Source organism: Nerophis lumbriciformis, linkage group LG32 (assembly GCF_033978685.3).
Source record: "Nerophis lumbriciformis linkage group LG32, RoL_Nlum_v2.1, whole genome shotgun sequence".
Classification (NCBI taxonomy): Eukaryota; Metazoa; Chordata; class Actinopteri; order Syngnathiformes; family Syngnathidae; genus Nerophis; species Nerophis lumbriciformis.
Genome location: NC_084579.2, coordinates 20970998 through 20992944, shown reverse-complemented (window position 1 = coordinate 20992944; position 21947 = coordinate 20970998). Strand labels below are relative to the sequence as shown.

Below are 21947 nucleotides of genomic sequence, written 5' to 3'. Positions count from 1 at the left end.
TTTTTTTGGAATTTTGCCTATTGTTTACAATCATTGTGCGAGACAAGAACACACGTTTTTTTTTAAAGATGATAATAAAACGCTTGAAAGATGCGGCTAATGGGAGTCACCGTTGTAGCCTTCAAAGCCCTTCAGCAACGTTTGATATACACACTGCAAGTCTATATATAATGTAGGACAGACAGTCGCTAGAGTGTTCGCTCTTACAATAACAATGTTGCTACAGCTTGGTTATCAAACGGGTTACGGAACGTAAATGAAGTATTGTTGACGGTTTTTGAATACATTTTTGAAGTGATTTAGAGGTAGAATTGAACAACAAGCCGATTTTTATATGTTACAAAACGGAAAAAAAACAACCTTTTGTCTTCTTGTTGGTCATAATGATTGTGATTGATAGGCGAAATTACAAAAAAAGTGCAGTTCTCCTTTAAGGTGACAAAAATTATCACGGTTATCATTATTATTGTGGTATTGTTGAATGCACTCAAAAAACTACTTATACACACACTGAAATCTTTAGATGTTTTTTTAAAATAACTTAAATAAATAGACTCACTCTTAGAAAGCCCACTATTTTGCATGTTTTGCATTTCTTATGCTTCACTAATAAGAGTGTTCTGGTAGGCGTTCAGCAGCCCTTGAACGCACCGTAAAAACACTTCCGTATCATATCCCATCGGAGTATATATTGATCATCCTGTTCTGAGAGCACAGCTTGTAGGTTCAATAAGTACAATTGAATAGCTTAGTTGCTCAGACAGCAATGTGTTTATATACTGTAGGTTAAGATTGGGGCGTATCATTTTTTAAAGGGGAACTGCACTTTTTGGGGGGGTTTTCGCCTATCGTTCACAATCATTATGAGAGGCAAGAAGACGGATGTATTTTTTTTAAATAGATTCTTACTCAAACAAACGTAAATTAAAGTCAGCTTAAAATAGAGTCAATGGGAGGTCCTCTAATCCGCCCATAAAGCCATCTAAATAGGCATCCAAAAACCGCCGACAATATTCCATTTACATTTTGTTTTGAATATTAACCAAGTATTAGCGATATAATTTTTATAAGCGCTAACGCAGACAAACTATTTATAGCGACACCGTGATCGAAGAGCTAAATAATGTCTCTTCTTGTATTCATCCATCCATTTTCTACCGCTTGTCCCTTCCGGAGTTGCGGGGGGGCTGGGGCCTATCCCAGCCGCACTCAGGCGGAAAGCAGGGTACACTTTGGACATGTTGCCACCTCATCGCAGGGCCAACGCAGATAGACAGACAACCATTCATACTCACATTCACAAACTAGGGCCAATTTAGTTTTGTTAGTATTTAACCTAACGCAAGTCAGTCCGTGAGTTTATCAAAGTGAGGCTATCAATCCAGGTTTTAATTTTTTTTAAATAATCAACGGTAATACTAACTAGTAACCGTCAAGCGTTTTACCGCGGTTATCGATATAGTTTATCGATTATAGAGTACTATGGGTATGACTTGCATAGCAGTGTACATGTAGGTGTATTATCCGCTAAAAATAAGTCAACACTCAATCATTATTGTCTAAACAGCTAGCAATAAAGTGACTAATAAGAATCATGGTCTGGGGCTGCGTGAGGACTGTCGCACAGGGGGCGCTGCAGTTTCATTTGGACAGTGTGAGGTGTGTTGCCAGGTATGTAATGTATAGTACTTTCTAAACTGTACACTTCCTACTCGAAGTCATATTTTGTATCGTCCTTTGAAAATATACAATAAAATAGTTGAAGAAATGTGAGGGATATACTGTATTTTTCGGACTATAAGTCGCAGTTTTTTTTCATAGTTTGCTCCAGTGCGATTTATATATGTTTTTTTCCTTATTTATTATGCATTTTCGGCAGGTGCGACTTATACTCCGGTGCGACTTATACTCCGAAAAATATGGTACTCACTTTCGTGAGATACTGTATATTTACCCTAAAAAACAGCATTCCAGTTGGATAAGATAATTAGTTATGTGGTATAATGTGATTTCTCACTTGTTTGCTCTCCTATATTGCAGTTTATTGTGGCAAAACTAAACGAAGCATACATGATTAATTGGTTTCACTCACCGTCCACTGCTTGCTGCAGATTCTGCAGTTTCCTCTGCCGGTCCTTGATCCGGTCGTAGGCTCCGGGGAGGCCCGATCCCACGGACAGACTAGAGTGGTAAAGGGCGTTCCTGCTTTTCATTCCGCCAAGATCAAAGTATCGAGAGACCTTGTCCCTGGAAGCGCCAAAAGGCGTTTTGATCCTGCCAATGGTTTGTGTGCTTAGCGCGCTGATGCCTCTGCGTGCGTCTTCCAAAGCCCCAAAGCGAAGAGCCTCTGGGTCCATACAGGCATAGTCCACAGAGGAGGCCCAGGAATTCCTGTTCTGAGCTGGCCTGAGGTCTGCAATGTGGAAGGGTAAAGATCTCTGATCTAGTTCCACTGGTCGGCCTTTTTGCTGGGGATGAAATGGGTGCAGGTGGGGGTATGAGTGCTGGTGCTGCTGTGCGACAGGTTTGTGGAATAGTTCGCCGTGGTATTCCGAGTCAGGGTGATAGTCTAAGTGGGAATACTGCAGGTTGACCTCATCATCCACCCTCATTATTTCGCGCGTTGACAGGGAACCCATGGAACGACTGAGGCCCCGTTTGAGAGAAGACGGATCTTGAGTCCTGGCACGGTAGCGATCCAGCACCCTGGGAGCAGCACTCCTCCCTATGAGAAGGAAACAATGCATCAAGTTAAATCATGACAAAGCATACTTTGTTACATCTCAAGCGATATCATGTCGGATGATAAAAGTTAAATTCCTGTTGGTTAGAGAGTTTAAACAAAATTTGGGGAAAATATACAATAAAAATTCCGCAAAAAAAAACAAAAACATGGATGTGTATTTAAGCAAATAGAATAAGTTTGATAATGACTGCAGAACAAGGAATGAAATGTGTTCCTCCAAAGACATGCACCTGAAAATAGGCTGATTTGCAACACTAAATTGGTCCTGGTGTGTGAATGTGAGTGTGAATGTCCTATCTGTGTTGGCCTTGCAATGAGGTGGCGACTTGTCCAGAGTGTTCCACCCGAGTGCAGCTGGCATGTGTCCTGGCTGCAACGTAAGCAAATTATAATAAAGGGCCAGCCATAGTTCCAAATTGGGCCAAGTACAAGTAAATACCATATGGGTGACCTAAACCACTGTCCGAGTCTTTGTAACTTTTGAGGGTTCACACAAAGCAATCACGGAAAATAAACACGCATGCTAACATTTGCTGGATTTAGACGCATCATTTTGCTCAGCAGGCCTGTTTTCCATCCATCTATTTTCTATCGCTTGGCCCTCTCGGGGTCGCAGGGGTGCTGAAGCTTATCCCAGCTGCACTCGGGCGGAAGGCGGGATACACCCTGGACAAGTCGCCACCTCATCACAGGGCCAACCCAGACAGACAATATTCACACACTAGGGACAATTTAGTGTTGCCAATCAACCTATCCCCAGGTGCATGTCTTTCTTGCTGCCCTTAGTCTACTCCCTGATTTAAATTTCTCCAAATAACAACAATAACTGCAATTATGTTGTATATTGTGCTACGACAATACTGTAGATAGGTGTGTTTTATTAGATACTTTAATATAGGTTTTGTTATGGTGACAGATTAACCCGGGACTATTTTTATATCTGTTGGGCCGCAACGATTCGATTAAGAAAAAGCTTTGTTTTCATATTTTGTTGCTTAAATGATTCATAGAATAAGTTTAATGAATACAAATTGATCAAATCTGACATTGTTTCCGCAAAACTGTTCCAATAGAGCGGTGCACCTATTGGTGATGTAGGTTGCGCTGCGGGTGGCCTGTGTGTGTGTGTGTGTGTGTGTGTGGCTGGGACAACAGGGTGCCGAGAGAGATGGCTCAAAGAAAAACAAAGTGGAAAGAAAGCAATGGGCCAATCTTATGTTTGACTTGCATGTGAGGACATGTTAGCATCTACAGGTTGTCTGTTAATGCCAACGAGTTGTTTATCACATAAATCAAACACCACTCCTCTAATTAATACATTTTCAAATGTGTATGTGTCAAATTGTTAATTACCGGTACATTGTTACTCAATTTATCATACTTTATCAGAGAGACATTTTGTTTAGTTCTATATTATCTATATTAACTGGTTTTAGGCTCCGCAGCACTTTCTATTCATAAGTTATTTTTTAAATACAAAACCCAAAACCAGTGAAGTTTGCATGTTGTGTAAATCGTAAATAAAAACAGAATAAATAAATGATAAATGGGTTATACTTGTATAGCGCTTTTCTACCTTCAAGGTACTCAAAGCGCTTTGACAGTATTTCCACATTCACCCATTCACACACACATTCACACACTGATGACGGGAGCTGCCATGCAAGGCGCTAACCAGCAGCCATCAGGAGCAAGGGTGAAGTGTCTTGCCCAAGGACACAACGAACGTGACTAGGGTGGTAGAAGGTGGGAATTGAACCCCAGTAACCAGCAACCCTCCGATTGCTGGCACGGCCACTCTACCAACTTCGCCAGAATACAATGATTTGCAAATGCTTTTTAACCTATATTCAATTGAATACACTGCAAAGACAAGATACGTAATGTTGGAACTGGTAAACTTTATTTTTTGCAAATATTAGCTCATTTGGAATGTAATGCCTGCAACATATTTCCAAAAAGCTGGCACAAGTGGCAAAAAAGACTGAGAAAGTTGAGGAATGCTCATTAAACACTTATTTGGAACATCCCACAGGTGAACAGGCTAATAGGTTACAGGTGGGTGCCATGATTGAGCATTTTATGGAAGCTGTTTTATACCTAGTCATTCACAAACAAGGATGGGGCGAAGGTCACCACTTTGTGAACAAATGCGTGAGCAAATTGTCGAACCCTCCGGGTACTCCGGCTTCCTCCCACTTCCAAAGACATGCACCTGGGGATAAGTTGATTGGCAACACTAAATTGGCCCTAGTGTGTGGATGTGAGTGTGAATGTTGTCTGTCTATCTGTGTTGGCCCTGCGATGAGGTGGCGACTTGTCCAGGGTGTACCCCGCCTTCCGCCCGATTGTAGCTGAGATAGGCTCCAGCGCCCCCCGCGACCCCAAAGGGAATAAGCGGTAGAAAATGGATGGATGGATGTTATAAATAAATGATAAATGGGTTATACTTGTATAGCGCTTTTCTACCTTCAAGGTAGCGGGAGCTGCCATGCAAGGCGCTAACCAGCAGCCATCAGGAGCAAGGGGTGAAGTGTCTTGCCCAAGGACACAACGGACGTGACTAGGATGGTAGAAGGTGGGGATTGACCTGCAACCCTCCGATTGCTGGCACGGCCACTCTACCAACTTCGCCACGCCATCCCTCGTTCAGAGAATCTGGAGAAAGGCCAAAAACCAACATTGAATGCCCATGACCTTGGATCTCTCAGGAGGTACTGCATCAAAAAGTGATATCAGTGTGTAAAGGATATCACCACATGGGCTCAGGAACACTTCAGAAAACCACTGTCAGTAACTGCAGTTGGTCGCTACGTCTGTAAGTGCAAGTTAAAACTGTACTATGCAAAGCCAAAGCCATTTATAAATAACACCCAGAAACGCTTCGCTGGGCCCAAGCTCATCTAAGATGGACTGATGCAAAGTGGAAAAGTGTTCTGTGGTCTGACGAGTCCACATTTTTAATTGTTTTTGGAAACTGTGGACGTCGTGTTCTCCGTACCAAAGAGGAAAAGAACCATCCTGACTGTTATAGGCGTTAAGTTCAAAAGCCACCATCTGTGATGGTATGGGGGTGTATTAGTGCCCAAGACATGGGTAACTTACACATCTGTGAAGGCACCATTAATGCTGAAAGGTACAGACAATCATTGGTAGAAAACAAAAAACAAAATACAGGTTTTGGAGCATCATATGTTGCCATCCTATCAAGGTGTTTTTCATGGACGCCCCTGCTTATTTCAGCAAGACAATGCCAAGCCACATTCTGCACGTGTTACAACAGCGTGGCTTTGTAGTAAAAGAGTGCGGGTACTAGACTAGCCTGCCTGTAGTCCAGACCTTTCTCCCACTGAAAATGTGTGGCGCATTATGAAGCATCAAATATCACAACGGAGATTGTTGAACAACTTAAGCTGTAGGGGCGGCATAGCTCAGTTGGTAGAGAGGCCGTGTCAGCAACTTGAAGGTTCCAGGTTCGATCCCCGCTTCCGCCATCCTAGTCACTTCCGTCGTGTCCTTGGGCAAGACACTTAACCCACTTGCTCCCAGTGCCACCCACACTGGTTTTAAATGTAACTTAGATATTGGGTTTCACTATGTAAAGCGCTTTAAGTCACTAGAGAAAAGCGCTATATAAATATGATTCACTTCACTACATCAAGGAAGAATGGGAAATAATTCCAACTGAAAAACTTCAAAAATTGTTCTCCTCAGTTCCCAAAAGTTTACTGAGTGTTGTTAAAAGGAAAGGCCATGTAACAGAGTGGTAAAAATCCCCCTGTGCCAACTGTTTTGCAATGTGTTGCTGGCATTAAATTCTAAGTTAATGACTATTTCCAAAAAAATAATTAAGTTTCTCAGTTCGAACATTAAACATAATGTCTTTGCAGTCTATTCAATTGAATATAAATAAATAAATGATAAATGGGTTGTACTTGTATAGCGCTTTTCTACCTTCAAGGTACTCAAAGCGCTTTGACACTACTTCCACATTTACCCATTCACACACACATTCCCACACTGATGGAGGGAGCTGCCATGCAAGGCGCTAACCAGCACCCATCAGGAGCAAGGGTGAAGTGTCTTGCTCAGGACACAACGGACATGACGAGGTTGGTACTAGGTGGGGATTGAACCAGGGACCCTCGGGTCGCGCACGGCCACTCTCCCTATAAGTTGAAAAGGATTTGCAAATCATTGTATTCTGTTTTTATTTACCATTTACACAACGTGCCAACTTCACTGGTTTTGGGTTTTGTATAAGTAATATATAGTGATGCTCTCATGGTAAAAGTAAAATTTCAATGTCATGTGCATTTATAAGAAGAAAGAATAAAGGTCATCAGAAAAATCTTCAAAAGAGGCATTGGGGCTAGAGAGTGTTTTATTCAATTATTTTAATAATCAAATAAATTAATCGATTACTATGATAAATCATTAGCTTCAGCCCTAACAATCTCCTATGGAAAAATAGTTGTAAAATCCCAACAGATTTCTGACCAAAAAGGTTTCTACCTGAGCCAAACACAACTAGCAACCTTTTGTTGTAAAAAGCGCCTGCTTACATTTACGCATTTGTCAGATTACTGATCATATGAATATACATTTTAAATGAATGATGATACAAGTTGATTGTATTTGGAGCTGATTTTTTTCACCACGAGGGAATTAAATTAGTACTTGCTGTGATGAAAAAAGGAATGAAAGATCAAATGTCTAGAGAGTCGTTCTAGGAACAAGTGACACTTTTAAGGTCAAGCATTTCCAGATAATGTTGATGTGATCTGAATAGAACACTTAGAAACAGAAACTGTGATTAATTTCATTACGCAGCCATTCAAATTGAGGTACAGTCAGAGAGATCCACCCTGAGGAGATAGACACATAAAAACATAGTGAGCTGCTCGCAGCTCAATCACAGAAACAAAACAGACACAGACAACAGACCAGCAGCTTTCAGGGCTCCCAAATATGCATCTCTAATCAATGCCATGCCACGCTTACATAATCGGTACGACTGGGCCATGTTTGAGCGCTCCTCTCCCTTCCGTGAGGCTGGAAACATGCGCGAGTGTTCTCAGAAAACCACTGAGAGGATTTGGTCATAGTTTCCATAATCAGAGCCGATTCGGGCTTGCAGGGAGCAAGCGCTCCTCACGGACTTTCACAGATTTCTCATGCCCGAAAAAAGAAAGGGCATGCAATTGATGACTGAAAACCAGAAACGAAAAAAGTAAATCTAATAAAATTAAATGATACCAATCCTCTGTTTACAATTACACTGTGTACTAACCCTATTAGACAAGTGCTAACAAGATTTTTAGCGATTTGTCCTGGTTCTACTTGGACCACTATGAACTGTGGTTTGTTGTGACAAATGTGAATCAGTGTGTCGTGTTTTGTTTTCCACTTTCACTTTACCTGAAGGCAAACCTTTCCCTTTCAGTCTCTCCCGAATTTCTTTACTTCGCTCAGGAAGAGACTCCCTGTCAGTCAGCAGGCCGTCCAGCTGAGGCAGAAGGAAAGAAAACACTCAATAATCCATTCAAAAATAGGACACAAGTCAGCACTGCTACTCGCATCAACATTGCGGGTGAAAACATACTGTATATAGTGTGGGAATATTTCCTCCTGTTCTTGTTTAAGTATGAATACCTTGCTCATTTTGCAAAGGATATCTGTTTTTATGACACTACATCTGTGATGTGGGAGCTTTAAAAGCAAAGGAATGTTGGACATCTGGAGGGTGATTGAATGTTATCTTGAATATTGTTATATTGTACCTTGCTAGCTAGCTAACAAGTGTCAGACGAAGTTGTGTGAAAAATGTATTTAACTCTCATTTTAGCCAAAGCTGTTGCTCGTGTGGATAAATGAAAAGCAGCTAGCAGGAAATAGAATTTCTGAGGCTATCATTTGTAAAAAGGCTCCCCATTTAAGTGACCAGTACAAAAGATCAATTAAAGGCGAGCTGTGGATGGTTGGAAAAGTTTTTAAAAAAAAGAGGGTAACGCGGTGTTGTACGGCTGCGAGCTTCCAACAAAGCTGTGACAGAGGAGTTTATCAAGCACTTTAAAGATTTTATCAGCGAAAGGGGCTTCTACCACAGCAACTATTTAACTTTGATGACACCAGGGTCCTTTTGGAAAAAGATGCCGAAGCGGACTTATATTACAGCTGAGATGAAGGCACAACCGAGGCACAGGCCGACGAAGGATCGCTTCACACTGATGGTTTGTGCTAACGCTAGCAGTGACTAAGGTGACGGCACTGTTTTTTTACCACTCTGAAACTACCAAACTGTGAAAAAAAATGCCACAAATATTCACACAAGGTTAGCAACATTTTGAACAGCACCAAAGGCAAAAGCACTTTTGTGTGTGCATGCATTGGCAGTTAAGATGGCCCTTGTTTTTTATGTATATATATATATATATATATATATATATATATATATATATATATATATATATATATATATATATATATATATATATATATATATAATATATATACACACACACATCATTATGTACATTATTATAAACAACACGTACCGTATTTTTCGGACTATAAGTCGCAGTTTTTTTCATAGTTTGGCCCGGGGGTGCGACTTATACCATACCATACCATACCAACTCTATTTATAAAGCCCTTTAAAGACAAGCACAGTTGAAAAACAAAGGGCTGTACACCACAAAGAAATGGAGGCAAAGGACAGACTAAAAAATAACATTTAAAACAGAAATAAAAATACACATTTAAAAAGCAAATATAAATTACCCTAAGAACAGTTTGTTAGATAAAAACAGTTTAAAAGTTAAAACAGTTCAAAAAGTTAAAAGCTAAAAACAGGACTTATACTCAGGAGCGACTTGTGTGTGAAATTATTAACACATTACCGTAAAATATCAAATAATATTATTTAGCTCATTCATGTAAGAGACTAAACATATAAGATTTCATTGGATTTAGCGATTAGGAGTGACAGATTGTTTGGTAAACATATAGCATGTCCTATATGTTTAAGTTATTTGAATGACTCTTACCATAATATGTTACGTTAACATACCAGGCACATTCTCAGTTGGTTATTTATGCGTCATATAACGTACACTTATTCAGCCTGTTGTTCACTATTCTTTATTTATTTTAAATTACCTTTCAAATGTCTATTCTTGGTGTTGGGTTTTATCAAATACATTTCCCCCAAAAATGCGATTTATACTCCAGTGCGACTTATATATGTTTTTTTCCTTCTTTATTATGCTTTATCGGCCGGTGCGACTTATACTCCGGAGCGACTTATACTCCGAAAAAAATAGAGACTTTTGTCAAGGATAGAATAAATTATTCATGTTTACATTGCTTCTTATGGGATACTCTGCTTCACTATACAAACCTTTCGGGTTGCGAATCATGTTCAAGAACCACTTAAGTTAGTATATCGAGGTTCGAACCGTACTTTAATATATCTGAGATATACCCACGTACAGCGATCAACAAAATGTGCAATGTGCAAATATTAAGAGGACAGTGGCGCTCTATCAAGGACAGAAGGTGCAGCTGCAGCAGCAGCGCAAAGCAAGTGTAACGTCAGCGAGTGTTTTTTGGGACAGTGGAGTTTTGCTGCAGTTCTCGCTGTTCATCAAGGACAACAAGCGACATAAGTAAAGAGTCTCCAAACACGAGTACAGTCTCCAATAACACCAGAAAAAGATGATAGATTGGTTGCGAGTCATTTTTAATAAAGACAAACTCACTAAAAAGATTTGAGAATTTTCAACAAAGTGTAGCTTGTGTTACATTGTACAACAAGCAGAAACAACTAAAAAATGGAGCAAAATGATATTACAAATATGTTATTACTAAATACACAGATTTGTTTTGAAATGTATTTATACATTCTCTTTTTAAAGAAAATAAATGCATGTTCGCAGATTATCAAAATATGATGACGTCATGACCGCCACAAGTATATTGGCAATCTGTGGAAAACCCTTATACCACCCAGACCCACCCATTATCTAGATGAGCCCAACCTGCATATACGCCACACCCACGTCATAAAAAGAGAACAGGCTTTGCTACGCATCTTCAAAATAAAGCTCTGCCAACTATCACCTACTAGCATGGGAGCTTTACGGGGTTTTAGCATGTTAAAAATACTAAAACATGACATTTTTGCAGTGTAGCTCACATAGCTATGCTAGTGTGTTGCTAACTTTTGTGTACTCCTGTCCTACCCATTAATGCTACTTTGTTTTATGTGATATATGGCATTCATCACGCAGACAAAGACAATTCACTTTTCATTTAAATCTACAGGTACAGAAAAAAGTTATTTAAACAAGCACTTTTGAACGGCCTGAATTCCAGCATGATGGCTGGATTGTGGTCAACATAATTCCTATGAACTATTGTGGGACATCTGGGACGTATTTAAAATAGTTAAATTGAATTATATACCTGGGAAAGGCTGCCCAGCACCAACCGGACCAGTTTTCTGACATAAGAGAAGGGAGGGTCACAACTTGAGTTTCGAATGTGCTTGCTGCAGATGTCCAGCACCGTGCGCAGCGACATTCGACTCAACGTAACGTCATCACACATGTTCAGGAGCAGGCTGTTTAGGTGTTCCCCCAACTTCATGGGCTTCGTGGAAACAAACAAACAAACATTACATTTGATGTACATTTAAAAGGATGAAGGAGCACGTATTGTCAAACATTGTTGGAAGTTACCTGACTTTGGGGGATCTCGTAGTCCGCACCCCAGAACAGCGTCATCCCCAAAGAGTACATGTGCATCTGTGCAGGGAAATAGCAAATGAGGCAACCATAATAAACAACAAAGACTGTACAAAGATCGGGACTGTATAGGTTCAGTGAGATAAACTGGGAGCTTAGGTCTTATATACGGGTACACATAAAAAAGTCATAAGTCTAAATAAAGCCATAAGATGTGGAATCTGTGTTATGGGTTCCTCGAAAAGGAAATTGAGGACATTTTTCCACTTTTTTCCCCTTGTAACTCAGTGCTGGGAAGCAAATTGACTTCCCCCAAATGTTGGTCTTGGTGAAGGAAAGAATAACTCTGGCATAGCCAAGAAATGCAACATAACTTTCAGGGCCTGCAAAAAGCAGGAGGTCAGGCAACGGATTTAAAAGACAGCAGACACGCACATTTTCTGAGAACATTGAATAAAAACAAAAGCAAAACGAAACGGCGTGTTGCAACACGAGGTAAACTTGGATCTCTCTCGCAAACAGGATGTGACAATGAGGGGGAAAAGATTAGATTTGCAACCCATGAAATAAACCCTCCTGGGGTAGCAGAGAGGGACCATTGGTGGAAAACTGACTCAGCAGTCAGCATAAAAGTGTGTTGAGGTCTGCGGGACTATGTTGGAGACAGAAGGGAATGCAGTCGTACAAGCTTTCAGCTTCTCTACCACAGGTAAAGTAACTCTCAAATAGAGGGGGTGCGGTTAAAAAAAATAGAGAAACTTTTAAGTACCATTTAATGGAAAAATTAATGCTGCTTACTGTATTTTCCGGATTAATTATATAACCCGCTCCCACTAAATTATATTTTCCTTTATATTAGCAGCACCGGACTATAAGCAGCAGATATATACATTGTGAAATTAGTTATTAACGCAGAAAGATTCTGTAAATGTTTATTTACATACCTTAATTGTTTCCAAATGGTGCCTGTAACACGGAGTAAAACGGCTGATCAAACAAAACAGAAGTCATCTCCATGAACCCACTAGCTGCGGAAGCTAGCTCTCCACGGTGACGTCTTGGTGAGTTTACTGAGGAATTTGTGAAACCGAAACAATATAAAAAGAATGCCATTGTGAGGTACTTGTAAACGCTAACGACGCTAGCGTCCTACAGGCATCACACGTGGGACGGTTTAGTAAGTACAAACAGTTTGAATTATACTGTAAAACTTACAAATGTTAATTACAGTTATGAATGAAGAATCCATACGAGTAGTCCCGCTATGGACAGCTAGAAGACTGAACGGCACTCTACTTCCGGTTTGAAAGCACTAAATGGAAGGACACTGCAGCACCTGCAGTGAGCTAACTCATAAAAGATGGCGCCATAGCACAAACAATAAAACAGCTTCTCAATGTATTTGCTTGGGTTTTTGTTTTTTTTTTAACTATTTTTATAATTGTTGTCAGCGAAGAAAAATCCATAAATTAGCCCACCGTTTTATAAGCCACAGGGTTCAAAGTGTAGTAAAAAAGTAGCATCTTATAGTCCAGATTTTATAGTATATGCAGAATTGTGTTTCAGTTTATCTGCTAAACCATATCCAATTATATTTCCAAACCACAAAGTATGTGAAAAAATTGACTAAACATCCACAAAACGTCACAATTTCAAACGTCCGTTTTGAATATTCCGCTCAATCAGACTGTGGCAATTTCCATACATTTGGTATCTGATGACATCACGGTGGGAACTGTTCTGCTCTCTGCCCTTAGACAGCAGACCTGTTATACTGGAAATACGCAAACATGGTAACGAGATGTGCTGTTTATCATTCACAATCCCTGTGTAAGACAAGAACACATATGTTTTTCTTTTTTTAATGCATCCTGAATCGTAAATAAACATTAGCAAAAGTGAGCTAACAATGGCATTAACAGAGGCCCACAAAGCCCTTAAATAACCATCCAAAAACCACCAAAAATTCCTAATTTACATCTTGTGACCTTAATATTTACCAAGTATTTTGATATTGTTATTTTAAGTGCTAACACAGACAACCTATTTTAGCGAAGATTTGATCGCAGTGAGCGAACTACCATCTTACGCTGCTATATTGTTGACAAATTGACTGAGCCAGTGTCCGGTCATCCTGTTGCTGCTTCTGCTTTACCTCTAATCTAAAGAGCAAGAGTCTAGATCAGTAATTATTAGAGATGTCTGATAATGGCTTTTTTGCCGATATCTGATATTCCGATATTGTCCAACTCTTATTTACCGATTCCGATATCAACCAATACCGATATATACAGCTGTGGAATTAACACATTGTTATGCCTAATCTTGTTGTGATGCCCCGCTGGATGCATTAAACAATGTAACTTTACCATGAATTGATTAACGTGTACCCCGACTTAAACAAGTTGAAAAACTTATTCGGGTTAGGGCTGGGCGATATATCGATATGCCCGATATATCGCAGGTTTGGCTCTGTGCGATATAGAAAATGACTATATCGTGATATTCGAGTATGCGTTCTCACGCAGTTGCTTTTAGCTGCGGGCATTACACTACAGGTTCTCCTCGCTCTTTCCTGTCTCTCCTTCTCACAGACAGACAAGCGCAGCTTCTACACACGTCATTCTTTTTTTTAATTTTTTTTGTATTCTTTTTTTCATAAAGAAATACAATCATGTGTGCTTACAGACTGTATCCCTGTAGACTGTATTGATGTATATTGATATATAATGTATATATTGTGTTTTTTATGTTGATTTAATAAATAAAAAAATTAATTTTTTTTTTTTCTTTTTCTTTTTTATTTCTTCTTGCCCGGTGGTTGGGGATCACTGTACTAGAGCATACTTGCCAACCTTTTGAAAAACAAAAACATAAAAAAAGTTTTGTATGCACTGCAGGTGAAAGAAGAGACAAGGTCAGCCACAGCCCTTTCATGGACAGGCCTTCTTTGGAGGTTTAAAATCATGCCCATCATGAATGGTGAGTCATTGGCAGCCGCGGTCTCCTTGAGACTGAAAGTCTGACTGACACCATGCCTTGGAAAGGTGAGCAATGAACGTCCCCTTTTTGAAGGTCCTGCCTGGGTGTTCCCCGGCTGGAGGTCTGACATTGTGCCCAGGAATGGTGTGTAATGGCAAGCTGCAGTCCCTTAAAAAACACTTGACGCCCCTTGGAGTTCCTGCCTGGGGGTCCCTAGGTCTGACACTATGTCCAGGAAAGCTGTTTCATGGCAACTGTTCCTTCTAAGGCATGGCATCTTTTGTACATCAATCCTGAGAGCTATCCAGCTAGCGGTCTGAAACTGCCTTAGGAAAGTGAGTCATGGCCAGCCAGAGTCCCTCAAAAAAAGCCTTTCCGTCTGAAAGTCACCGGCTTAAAGTCCGTACACGTACCCTACAAATCAAAGAGCTCCTTTTAGAGGTCCCTAGCTAAAGATCTAACACCAAACAGAGGAAAGGTGTGGATGGACAGCTGCAGTCCCGTAAAAAACACCCAATACCCCTTTGAGGTCCTGACTGTGGGTCCCTTGGTCTGATGCTATGCCCAGGAAAGCTGTTGGCATGGAGGCCTTACATTGTGCCCGGCAAAGGTGTGCAACAGCCAGCTGCAATCCCTTTAAAAACACTTGACACCTCTTGGAGCTCCTGCCTGGGGGTCTTTAGGTCTGACACTATGCCCATGAAAGCTGTTCCATGGCAACAGTGCCTTCTATTGCATGGCATCTTGTGTGAACATCAACCCTGAGAGCTACCAAGCTGACAGTCTGAAAGTGTGCCTTGGGAAGGTGAGCCACGGCCAGCCACAGCCTCAAAGTCCTTTCATGCTAAAGGTACCCGGCTTGATGACGATACCTGTACCCAAGAAAAGGTAAGCCATGGCTGGCGGAGTCAAACCTAAAGGCCCCTTTTAGAGGTCCCCGGCTCAAGGTCAAACACCAAACCCACGGAAGGTGTGCAATAACCGGCTGCAAGCCTTTCAAAAAGACTATGGCTGGCCACAGCCCCATCAAAGGCCTAGCCTTTTTTTGGATGTAAACCCTGGAAGGTACTCGGCTTAAGGTCTGAAACTGTGTGCAGAGAAGACGTGCAATTGCTCCCTGCAGTCCCTTAAAAAGTACCGTGCCCCTCTGAAGTCCTGCTTGAAGGTCCATTGCTGATGATCTGAACCTATACCCGAGGAAGGTAATGCATGGCTGGCCACAGTCAAATCCAAGGGCCAGCACACATTAGAGGTGCTGGCTAGAGGTCATCCTGGCAAAGTGACCCTCCGGATATTAAGTCTGGGAGTTTAGAGGTCTGAAACTGTGCCCAGGAAAGGTGAGTGATGTGCCTGGAACAGTCCCTCCTAAGAATACCCTCCCGGAGGCGCCCACCTAATGTCTACGTTTTATACGTTGAATTTCCCAGTCTCAATGATTTTTCTTTTAAGGGTTTCCATGTATTATTTGTATCATGCGTTACTAACAGAGAAAAGGCACGCAGGAAATATCTCATTGTCACCAAACAAGAAAAACAGCATGACGTACTTCTGTGGCGAAGTGGAAATACTTTTGAAATAATGTAAGCAGATGTCAACCATCACTCACTCTGAGTGTGGACACAGAAGCACTTTAACAACATTATAGAGCGTTTTTACCTTCTCTATGTCTGAGACTGACGTCAGAGGGTTCCCTTCCAGAACTTCGGGGGCAGTGAAGGCTTTTAGGTCTTGCTGGGTAACATACTCGTCTGTGAAGGAGATGTTGCCGGAGGGCATGAGCAGGAGGGACCACGGGGAGATGATAAAGCCCATCGCTGAAGGGTCTAGTGAGAGGGAAATAGACAATGGGCGATATGTTCAGGTAGCCAAACATCCAACTAAATAGATACAAGGAGAGACAGTGATAAAGTAAATCACTACAACAAAGCAACACGATGCTGTCATATTTTGTCCATTTATAGCCTGAATGACACGCTTGAGGAAATCCAAGATGGTGGCTGTAAACAAAAACACTGTGAGAAAATAACAGCAAAGTGGTAGAAAGGAATGTGGCCTTTGGGAGATATGCCTCTTTTCCTACCAAGCCACAGCCAGCGAGACGGTTAGTGAGCGCTTTAAAAATATACAATGGAATGTTTGAGCAGTGCTGCAAAATTCTTTTCATCGAGTGATACAGAAACCCAAGAGGAGCCGAAAAAGCACACAGACGAACTTGACTTTGTGTGCGGAAACATCATCTTCCCAAAAGCTGGAATTTGCTATGTCAATAGGACCTTCCTGTTTAAAATGTCTGTGATCGTTCTTCATACAAATAAGGTGGGGAAGACTGATCGCCCAACAATACACTATATTTTTTTGATACTGCCTGAGGGACAGCAGACAGTTATATCTCATCTATCTAATGCCACAGCCAGCATGTGATAGCAAGTGTTTGATTAAGGTAGAGGGGGGCCTTGTCCAAGCACAGAAGAATGGGTCAAGCAAAGAACTGCAAAAGGATAGAGAGTACAAGAGGCAATCCGATTTCTTGTCCAAACAAATCACTGTTGAATAAACATTGTAGCCAACTGCTGTGCTTTATGTATAAGAACATTGAGCACCCATTGTTGGATGAGTCTGTTCATAAGGCTTGAAAAGGTGCTAAGAGTGTCATATCAGGGCATGAGGTAGGAAACAACAATAGGGCACTTGTTGTATTACAAACAGTCAAAATCTTTATAACTGTGACATGAGGCTGAGATGCCAAATATTACTACTCAATTTAAGTAAACATAAATCCATGGTTGATTAAATGAGTCAGTTTCTGTTGACTCTCAGTCAGAACGTTTACATAAGACTAAATTAATCTGATTTCTCAAATTAATGTGTTTCTTCTATTTTCACACATGTACATGTGTGTGAAGATCATACTTGCCAACCCTCCCGGATTTTCCGGGAGACTCCCGAAATTCAGCGCCTCTCCCGAAAACCTCCCGGGACAAATTTTCTCCCGAAAATCTCCCGAAATTCAGGCGGAGCTGGAGGCCACGCCCCCTCCAGCTCCATGCGGACCTGAGTGACGTGTTGACAGCCTGTTCACACGTCCGCTTTCCCACAATATAAACAGCTAATGATCGAGGGCGAGTTCTTGGTTTCTTATGTGGGTTTATTGTTAAGCAGTTTCATTAACGTCCTCCCAGCGCGGTAACAACACACAACAACAGCAGTCAAGTTTTCGTCTACCGTAAAGCAGTTTGTCTGCCGTAAACAGCAATGTTGTGACACTTTTAAACAGGACAATACTACCATCTACTGTACATGCATATGTGACCCACCCATAATGTGTCACATTTTTGTGTTGATTTATTTATTTTATTTTGTGGTTTGAATTTGTTTTTGGAGCTGTCATTACACATTTATCAGTATTCACATTGGTCAGTAGGGGGCAGTAGGGCGTTTCTTCCCAATTGAATGCTATCACCTGCAGACCGGAAGTGTCTTGTCATTTGATGAGCGCGACCAGTCTGTGAACAATTGAAACGTCCTGTGTGCTTTTTCCTCCTGTATAACAGGTTAGTTTTGGTGAATAAACTCACTGAATAATATCCATGTGATCTTTATAAGTTTAAGTACACATTCTGATGGTGGAGCCTAACTCTAAAGCGTTTGTGAGTTGTAGTTTGTATTTGTGAATGAATCCAGTGCACAGCTGCAGTAATCAATACAAAAAGGCGACGTGAGTGTGCAATGTTTATATAGGAACTTCTGATCCTGAATTCAGACTCCCAAATTAGAGCTCCTGTTTTCTTATTGATTTTATAATGTATATTTGTATAATGTGTGTGTTCTGAAATAGTGACAGAGAATAGAACAAGGATGGACAATTCAACCCTTAACTCAACAATGAGTAGATGTGTGTTATGTGTGTGTATATGTGTAAATAAATGAACACTGAAATTCAAGTTTTTCTTTTATTTATATATATATATATATATATATATATATATATATATATATATATATATATATATATATATATATATATATATATATATGTAATAAAATATATATATATAGCTAGAATTCACTGAAAGTCAAGTATTTCTTATATATATATATCTTAACCATGCCCCCAACCACGCCCCCCGCCCCACCCACCCCCACCCCCCACCTCCCGAAATCGGAGGTCTCAAGGTTGGCAAGTATGGTGAAGATACATGGTTTCTGTATCTTCATTTTGTATCCTGGTGTAAACAGTTCTCATTCCTGTAGCTTCTCTTTCTTGGCTTTTGACATTTAGAGCAGCATCTAGATGCATTATCTAAGTATATAAATAATAACTACCACTACCATAAATCATAATCTAGGTATGCTAATCCGAGCTTTACAGAGTCAAACACGATTTAAATAAGGTCTTTTATAAAAGATGGTTTAAAGCCAGTTCATGCAATAATTGGTGTTTTTTTATTATGTAAACAATACTGACAGAGTAAAACTAAGCAAGGTGTGTTCACAATTACTCAGCAGTAGCCACACCAAGACTAGGTAACCCCACATAACTGCAATGGCACTGTGCCAAGGTAAACTATTTATACTGTAATTGCTTGTATTCCGTCAGGAGACTTCTTCCCGGAAATGAAAACCAGCGGTGGTCAACCAAGCCAATATGGCTGTTGTACAGCAAGCAGCGTGCAAACTACGTACCGTAGTAGTACTATCTTTTGCTCACATTTGCTTTCTTTTAATTAGACTCCCCGAGTTGTTGCTTTTCGAAACACTCGTAGCAAACATGTGTTTAAGAAAAACAAAGATAATACTTAAATGTGAAATAATTAACGTTAGAAGTACATCAAACAAACCTTTAACAAAGTGATCACTGCAAACTTGTGCATTCTTCGACTCTGCTACTTCGGACTCAAGTGTGAGCTGCACTTCTCGTCGACGTTTCGTAAAATCTTGCACTCTTCCGCCCTTTCTGATTTCCTCGGAGTACAACCAATCTTTTGTAGAAAGGATTGGTGTAAGTAGTAGCAGTGGTGTGGAAGTACATTGCATCCCTGCATCCTGACAGGTTTTTTTTAAATACAGTGGAACCTCAGAATTTGATTGAGACCTAATGTGAACAAACTATTCAAACAAATATTGTGGGAAAATATTACTCTAAAGTAGCTAATAGTGGAAGACTAGTTAGCTGCTCTGCCAGAGGTCTCCAATCAGTAGCTCACAATCCGATTTTGAGTAGCTCACCAAATGGTCAAAAAATATTTGTTTAAACTCTGTTTTTATTACTGTTCAATTCAGACATGATGCCTCTACTTTATTGTCAAATCACCACAAGAGACCCTAAAGACAATGACGGCACAATGACTGCAGAAAACAGGTTATGCTGATAAAAAGCACAAAGAAAATCCACGGTGCTCCGCCAAAACCTGCAGGCTGTATCTTGTATCGTTTCCAAAGTTAAAAGTTCCATTTATTCAACCTTTTACCTCCAAGTACAACTATCATGCTGTTTTGTTTGTCACTGAAAGTATTCACAAACACTTTTTAAAAAAGTATACAGTATTTATGTAGAAAAGAAGTTAAATGTGACTAAAATGCAGCAAACATTTTTATTACGATATATTGTTTAGGGACAATACTATCTTGGAAGTACAATCCACAGTCATACCTTTGTGAAAGAGCTCCTGGAGGCTCTCTGCACTCTGGCTGAGCACCGCCCAGACCTCCTCCTCCTGGAGCGAACCTCCTCGGACCTCCAAGGCTTCAGCCAGAGACACGTGCATCTTCCCTTTGCAAGAAGACATTGACAAATTAGTTTAGATGTATTATTTTGACAGTCCAGAGGGTACATTTATTTTCTTCTCCATTTAAGTAAATGAGAAGGAACATGTGGTCAAATCACACCTACTCCACTTTGTGCCAGAAATATTGGAAAAAAGAAAGATCAAGAGCAAATGTTGAATCATTAAATACAAATCCATCCATCCATCTATTTTCTACCGCTTGTCCCTCTCGGGATTGCGGGGATTAAATACAAATTATATACCAAAAACATAACAATAAATATGTAAGCTATTCTTCTGGGATTCTTATTTTGTTATCGCAGTCAGACAGGATGTAACGCACAGTGATTTTATTGTTAAGGCCGGAAGTGTGCGCCAAGTTTTTGAAGAAGATTTTATACATCAAAAAGATGTATAAAAAAGTATATTTCGACTACTGCTGCAGCCTTTTATTCAGTGGTAATCGATATTACACCTTGCGAATGGATATTGCAAAATATGTAAAAGATTTCAATTCATAATCGATCAAATCAAATATTTTACCCAGCCCTACTCAAGAAGCCTTATCAGAATCAGAATCAGAATCAGCTTTATTGTCATTACGCAAGGTAACGAGAATGATGTTGAATGATGTGGACACGTTTGTTACTGGATACTTTTATACACTTCTGCCTTGAAGACTTAGTATCTTTAAGTAATGTACAACCTAGATTTAGCAATACTTGATTATATTGACAATTGTTTTAGACTGCAATAATTTTCAATTACGGATATTTATTACGTATGTCTAGCTTGTGTGCTATTGTGCGCGTAGCTGTTGTGTAGCTGCTACCTCCTAGTAGCCTACAATGTTTGCCTTTTGTAAAGGACTTCACTAAAATACAAGAAAGGATCAACCTTATGTACCTTTTGGAGGAAATTTAACTGTTAACTGGCTATCCAGCTTTGCACAAGAACGCACGCTACAGAACTGCTTGCATCAGCGCTTATTTCGTAGATTTTAGATGCAAGACGATATCACCCTTGTAATAATACATGCTTTTATGCTGATATCGGCTGAGGACAGATGCTGTCAAATAACTTATAGTCAGAAAACTAGTTGAGAGAGCACCTCTGCTGGTTGTGGGCTCAGTTACCTCAGTTGCGTTAAGGCGGGTTTCATCAGTTCCACACAATCAACTGAAATCTTACTGACCAATTAATCAGTTGATTGTAACCGCCATTAGAGTGTAATTGAGCTTCCTAGTGGGGAAGGTGGTGAATTACATCAAGTCTTGTGAGATAAAAAAAATACTTTAAACTGAGATCTAATGTGCTGTTATAATGGTAATGGTAAGCATACAAAATGTGAACATGTTTCATGTATATATGAAAGTGACCTGTGTCAAAAAAAAATTCAACTTACCTCAGTGTGATGCAATTAGTGACAAATAGAATGTAAAAAAATCCAACTTGGGGTTTGGTTTTTATGGAGAAAGATTCACCAAAAAAACATTATCATTAAAAAGTAAAATTAGCTACTGTGTCAACGAACGCAGTGGTTATTTTGCCTACTAAGAACCCCACGTTGTGTCCATCTGTGCAAGCTTGGGTGTGTATTGCTCTTAAAACTTGGTGTGGTCAGGTGCCTTACTATTTTGAGGCAGCAAAAAGTGGTTATTTCATTTTAAAGGAGGAAAACCAAGCCTAAATTTAAAAAGTGAC

At 40.2% G+C, this 21947-nt stretch overlaps 1 protein-coding gene across 7 annotated transcripts in view; it reads right to left on the bottom strand.

Annotated features, from left to right (window-relative positions):
- The window catches only part of ptpn13 (protein tyrosine phosphatase non-receptor type 13), a 141885-nt gene that overhangs the window by 102899 nt on the left and 17039 nt on the right, over positions 1-21947 (bottom strand). For all 7 annotated transcript variants that reach the window (XM_061926899.2, XM_061926900.2, XM_061926904.2 and 4 more), the window contains exons 3-8: positions 20129-20248; positions 16135-16301; positions 11491-11556; positions 11216-11401; positions 8168-8255; positions 2093-2725 (exon numbers count right to left, since the gene is read on the bottom strand). In XM_061926899.2, coding sequence (XP_061782883.1) covers positions 2093-2725; positions 8168-8255; positions 11216-11401; positions 11491-11556; positions 16135-16301; positions 20129-20248 — 1260 coding nt within the window. The remainder of the gene's footprint in view (positions 1-2092; positions 2726-8167; positions 8256-11215; positions 11402-11490; positions 11557-16134; positions 16302-20128; positions 20249-21947) is intronic.